We start from the raw sequence: 6,477 nt of genomic DNA on the forward strand, positions 1-6,477 counted from the left end.
AGAGGCAGATGGAGGACAGCCTACCCTATAGAATGAGTTCCAGGACAGGTCCAATGCAATACAGAGAAACCCTGTCTCAAAACAAACAAACAAACAAACAAACAAAAAAAGCACACACACAAAAGAACTGCTGTTCCCAGAAGGAGGGCCTGTCTAGGGGGCTCTATGATTTAATTTCATGCTGGTTCATCTATTTCTGGTTTTCTTATCAGTTTTTGGTTTTGTTGTTTGAGCCCAGGCTGGTCTGAACCCTTTGGGTAGATGAATTTGATCTTGAACTTCTGGTCCTTCTGCCTCCATACCCTAAGTGCTGGATTATAGGCATGTACTGCACTGAGCTGTCTCTGGGGGAATAAGCAGAGAGTTAAAGTGACCTCCCCAGTGTGAAAGGAATGATGGACTAACTCAGTAGGGGTAGTAGGAGTGAGAAATACAGAGAGTTAAGTGTGATGGCTTTTCTTGGTTATCAGTATGACTGTATTTGGGACTACAATCCAGAAATGGAGGGCACATTTGTGATTCAGATCCTGAGGCAGGAAGACAAACATGTCTTTGTTCCAGGAAGACACACGCTTTTGATCTGGATCTTGAGGCAAGATGACAAAAGCCTTTGATCCAGATCTTGAGGCAGGAAGGCACACCTTCTGCGGGAAGCATATATAAGGACAATGAAAGAAAGAAAGTTCATTCATTCTGCCTGCTTGACCTCCCCTTACTTGTATACCATTCCTTCACTGGCACTGGAGTCTACTTCTTTGGAATTTCAGCTTGTTGAGACAGCCAGCTTTGTGGGACTGAGCAGCTACTAGATCATTGGACTTTCCATTCACAGCTAGCCGTTGTTGGACTTCAACCTGTAAGTCATTCCAATGAATTCCATATAGAGAGAGAGGGGTTGCGGAGAGGGAGGGAGGGAGGAAGGAAGGGAAGTAGGAAGAAGGGAGGGACAGAGGAGAGAAAGAGGGAGGGAGGAAGGGAAGGAGGGACAGAGAGGTTCATTCCATAGGCTCTGTCACTCTAGAGAACCCTGACTATTAAGGATTATTTCTCACAATCGTGAAAAGTTGATAGAGAAGGAGGTTTATGTATCCTGTGACTATCTGTGCTATGCTGAGGTATACAGTGGTGGCAATCCATTGGGAGCTATTGGTATGTTAGCCCCAGTGGATGGGAGCCTGGAAGAGGAAAATGGGAGAAAGGGACTGGATAGACAAGAGCACGGCACTGCTGGAGTGAAGTTGATGGAAAGAGGCTGGCAGAAGCATAGACACTATGATGTTATTCAGAAGACCAGCTCTGTCCCTAGTTGCCTAGCAACCGCTGTTGAGCAAGTGGTTGGGAAACAATATAGGGCCATCTAGACAATGGGATAAAGACCTTAGAGTGTGTGAGCACTGATCAGAATGTCACAGAGTGTTGTGAATCCTGACAACAGCCACTAGGCCTGTTACTTATATTCTCGTACCTCCTAATTGCTTTTGTCACACACAAAAATAGCATGACAATGACGCTCAAGATCTAGAAAACTGAGGATGAGGCTACCACATGACCTTATCATCAAACAAGACAAAAATGACCATTTTCATTGTTTCCATCCCAGGCTTCCTCTATGGAAATACATTTTACATTTGCATATCATTTTAGTATATGCGATCTTAAGTTGTTTAATTCTGACTTAAATAATCACAAAAACCTGTTTGATTTCAGGATAGTCCTCTCTGGCAATAGCATCAATCCACACCCAGCCCCTGTGCATGCCCCTAACCTAAAATGCAGCATCACTGCTTTTTAACTATTCTCCTCTTGTTCTAAAAACAAGTTTGCTTTTGATTTCTTACCCTGGTAAAGAAAGCACTGATATACATATCCTTCTGCAAAGAGCCTGCCTTGGGTTCAACGATTGGGGACTGTAGGGTACAAAGGGCCAAGGAAAATAAATGAACTGCCCCTGACTAGACCCAAGATGTCATTCTGTAAGTATGTTTCTCTTACTGGTTAATGAATAAAGCACTGATGGCCAATAGGAAAGCAAGATAGGCAGGACTAGGAGACAAAGAGGTTTCGGGGAGAGGTAGGTAGGAGATCCAAAATGTAGTACTGAGAAAGAACAACTATGGACCCTCTCTTCAATAAGATAAGACCACGTGGAAATACTTAGATTAATAGAAATGGGTTAATATTTAAGACAGAGCTAGCCAATAAGTAATGCTATTAACAGACCAACAGCTTTATATCTAATACAGCATCTCTGTGTGTTATTTGGGGCTGATGCAGCTGTGGGACCAGGCTGGCCAGAAAACCTGCTAATAGCAACCTAGGCCAAGGGAAAACTTCCTGACCCCTGCCTTGGCCCTAGGACCAGGGCTGGAAATCACATCAATCCCTGAACTTGCCCCAAGAGTCAGACTACCAAATCCCACCAATCCCTGAGCACAGAATTGCACCAGTCCCTGAGGTGCCTGAACTGGAAATGCTACCAATCCTTGAGCTTGCCCCAGAATCAAACCACAAAAATCCACCAAGCCCAAGCCACTCTGGAAACTTCTGCAACCCCCTAAGAAATCTTATATAAGGTCTGTACCCTGTTCATTTTGCTGCTGTTTCTCACCCAAGGCAGTGGTGTTCCTGGTTTCTTCCTTCACAATAAATCTAGTTTGAGTGCTATGACATTTCGTTTGAGTGAGATTTATTGTGTGATGTGACATTTTTGCAGTGAAGCTCAGCTGTAACAACTTCAGGAGGAGCAGAGCAGGGCAGAATTGTAACACTTTTGCTGAGGAAACTTTCCCCTAGAGGAATAAAGCTGTAACACTTCTCCACAGCAGAGCTGTAACAACTTCTCTGGGGCAATCCTCCCCTGCTCGAGCAGAGTTGTTACACTTGCATTGGGAAAACCTTTCCCTGAAGCAGGGCTGTAAACTGCTACACTTAAGGTGATTTTGTGGTATTCCTTGGCTCCTGATTGCCAGGATACCTTTTCATCCAAGCCGAATGCAGTTGCATCAAAAGACATGAATATTCTATGATTGTTATACTTGCCAAATTGCTTCCATCACAGGTGGTGACAGTTTTCTCATGACATAGAAATGTATTGATCTTAACACGATGGCTATGGTACTGCCATCGTTTTGCTACCTGGGTAACATATCATCAGGCACAACAGAAGTACCAAGAGACAGCGGTATCCATCAAGTACTGAAGGTACTGAAGAGTCTGACTGGAAAGGGAGGTGAGGAATGGGTTTAGACCATGGAAGTCTCTGGAAGGACTTCTTTCAACACTTAAAAAAAAGTAATAGGTTTTCTGTTCCCCAATAATAGATTTCTCTGATGAAGCAGTAAGCCAAATCAAGCCGAACTGAAAAAGTAAAAGAACAGATTTATTTTGAGCAAAGCAACTCCCAGGTGAGTCCTCCAGACCCCAGAGATTGAGGTAGGAGAAGGGGCAGGAGAAAATCACATGGCCAAATTAAATCAGGGCACTTATGCACCCTTAGTTGAGGGGTGATGATGTGTCTGCCACAAGCTGGGTTTATGCCCAAGTATGGTACATTTTAGATAGGGACTTGAGGGGAGGAGCTACTGTAGCCTCCAAGAAGTGCCAAGAATGCAGGACTGGGCTTTTGGGGGGGGGGGCTTTCCTTTGTTGGAGATACTCCAAGAAGGCCGGTGTTGGAGAGGCAGGCATGGGACTTTTTTGCAAGGACGAGTTGGAGATTGGACTCAAACAGTGTGAGCATGAATGTTTAGTGTGTCTGTGTGTATGAATGTGTACATTATGGCATACGTGTGGAATTCAGAGGACAGTTTAAAGGAGTCCGTTTTCTCTTATCATGGTGGCTCTTGGGGATCAAATTCAGGTCATCAGGCTTGGTAGCAAGTGCCTTTAGCCTACTGAACTACCTTACTGACTCCCTGAGAGGATTTGTTTCCAGTCACAGGTGAAATGTCCCAAAGGTTGGAAGTTAATGAAGAATGTGAAAATAGGGTATAGATAGCAGTGAGAGGACAGGAAGCGAAACCCAAGTCTTCACCTATGTTACTTCTGGACCCTCGGGTTGTAAAAGTTTTATTGGGATACTTTTTTGTTATTTTGCATTTGTCTTTTGAGTCAGAGCCTCAGGCTGGACTGGAACTCACGGCCTCTTCTGCATCAGTCTCTTGTGTGCATACACAGCTAAATTTACCATATTTTCTACAAGATTGTGTCAGTTTTTCATCTCTCCCCACCCCCGCCCCCATCAGCCCCATGGGGATCAGGAGTTCAGCCTGGGAGGAAGGAGGGAGAGACACAGGGAAAGAGGTGGAGAAGAAAAGAGCATATATTAAGGGATCAGATTAAATGGCCACCACTTAGTCTGTCAGTTGGCCTTTTTCCACTAATTTTTATGTATCTGGATCTCATGCAGCCACGCCATATCCTTTGGTTATAAAACTGCGCATTTGTGCACCAATTTTTTTTCTAAGACCTTACATTATTCATGTCTTTGAAAAAGAGAAATAAAACCCTCGGGAAGCTCCTTGCACAGCTTGGAGCTTTAACCCCTGCATTTCATCTTCCAGAATGCCAAGGACCCCCCCCCCCCTTACTAGCTGGGAAATCCCAACAAGCTCCTCTCGCCCCCCCCCACGCCTGTCTGGTTGCTATGGAGACAAACCTGATTTCACCAAGACTTACCAGATACTAGAAGCTGGCTGGCCAACCGCTGCAACAGGCTGTGGGTGGAAAGGAGGAGCCTGAGAAAGTGGCCTCTGGGCAGAGAGGCCCTGGACCCGCAGAGTCCCCCTGCTCTGTTGGCTCCGCCCCCATTACCCCCACCCACACTGGGTGTAGAAGTACTGCTGCAGTCCGGGCCACCACCCACTGCACTGTGACCCTGTAGGGACTTCGCCTCCCAGTCTCAGCAGCTGACCTGCCTACCGGTCTTCATCACCAATGGCTAAAGGTTCCTTTCTGCGCAAGCCCTGGGCTCCAGAGCAGATGTATTTCGACTCTGACCCTGAGTCCGAGGGTCTCTTCGATAAGCCGCCCCCGGAAGAGGGCCACACTGCCCGTGCACCCAAGTCGGCTGGCAGGAAATCTGGTCGGCGTGCAGGCGGGAGGGTTCCAGGCACCCCCAATGGACAGTCCCGGAAGGCCGCCGTGCGCCCTGAGCCCGAGGAAGAGGAGCTTCTGGTAGACGAGGGCTGCTACCTCGATCACTTCCCGCACCTCTCCATCTTCATCTACGCAGCCATCGCCTTCTCCATCACTTCCTGCATTTTCACCTATATCCATTTGCAGCTTGCCTAAGCAGCCAGGGTCGGACGGGGTAGGGTTAGGGGAGCGATTGGGGCAGGGAAACACGCAGTCTTTTGTTTTGGAGACGCGCTGCACCCCTTTCATCTAGCATTTGATGCTTTTCTTTCCTGTTGCTTTAACTGGTCATCAAAAGGTCCAAATTCGCTGCCGGCAATGAATAAGCAGTGCTGCTTACACCCACATTAAGTGAAATTAGTCTGCAGTGTTTATGATCCTGGATTGGATTGAACCCCATTTGTAATTAAAATGATGTCTCTGTAACCTACCACTTTGTGATGTGGGGGTCCAGTGTTTTTTGCGTTTGTAGAGCGCAGAATGAGTCCAAGCTTCCGCTGCTTAAAAAGGATGAACCAGACCCGAGCCCGCGGCCTCCCAGAGATGGTACCCAGGGGGTCAGTGCCCTAGCTTTACTGCTGGAGACCCATGCTGCTGCTGTGTCACACCAGAATGAGCCTGTTGCGTCTAGGAGCTGTTTCAGTCAGAACTCAGCACACCAAGCTGGTGGACCTGGGAGAGCAGCGGGTATGGCTGGAAGCTGGAGGTGAGTGGTGTTTGATAAGGTATGATTCTGCGCCCTCAGGGATTGAAGCTGACACAGGCTGGGCATTTTTTGCCCACTTTAGGTTTTTGTGACTACCAGAAGGACCCAAGGCCTGTAGTAAGCAGAACTGAGCACCAGAAAGCCAACGCTCAAGATAGATGTTTGGACTGTGTGGAACAGGAGACCACAGACAGACCTTCAGGGACTGAGGACTAGAATTCGTGGATTCCATGAGGAGACTGAGGGTCTTCCTATGCTGGGGTTCATGGGAGGACTATACAGAGAATTCTCAGGCGACTTCATTTCAGCCTGGAGGCCCCCTGAAGCTAAGGGACCAAGATTAAGGGGCTGGGATTGGGGACTGTCAATAATAAAGAGTTCCTTCTGGACCTGTCCTCTCATATTCAAAAAAATAAATACCAGAACTCACCTTTGTTGCAGGTTATTTGCCTACCCACTTTGTTTACTTGTAAATGCCAGTTGTTCAAATGCAGTCCTCCAACACTGTAATTGTCTGATGGAGTAAAGCACATTCACAGTCTTTGTATTCAGTTGTTCATTAACTTCCAACTATACGATGGCCCTTGCTAGACTTGCTATTCTGCTCTAGAGTTCACTCCCTTCTCTTTAAAACA

General features: G+C 46.8%; 1 protein-coding gene across 1 annotated transcript; it reads left to right on the plus strand.

Moving 5' to 3' along the window:
* The first annotated feature begins 4,821 nt into the window (after nt 1-4,821).
* Nucleotides 4,822-5,502, plus strand: LOC127218977 (uncharacterized). The gene has a single exon (XM_051180104.1). The coding sequence runs from the start codon at nt 4,936-4,938 to the stop codon at nt 5,290-5,292; it is 357 nt and encodes a 118-aa protein (XP_051036061.1). The 5' UTR covers nt 4,822-4,935; the 3' UTR covers nt 5,293-5,502.
* The last annotated feature ends 975 nt before the right edge of the window (nt 5,503-6,477 follow it).

The sequence above is a fragment of the Phodopus roborovskii genome, unplaced genomic scaffold (assembly GCF_943737965.1).
Source record: "Phodopus roborovskii unplaced genomic scaffold, PHOROB, whole genome shotgun sequence".
Lineage (NCBI taxonomy): Eukaryota > Metazoa > Chordata > Mammalia > Rodentia > Cricetidae > Phodopus > Phodopus roborovskii.

Excerpts from the sequence above, each read along its gene's own strand:
- LOC127218977 (XM_051180104.1), top strand. The coding sequence starts at position 4,936 with ATGGCTAAAGGTTCCTTTCTGCGCAAGCCCTGGGCTCCAGAGCAGATG.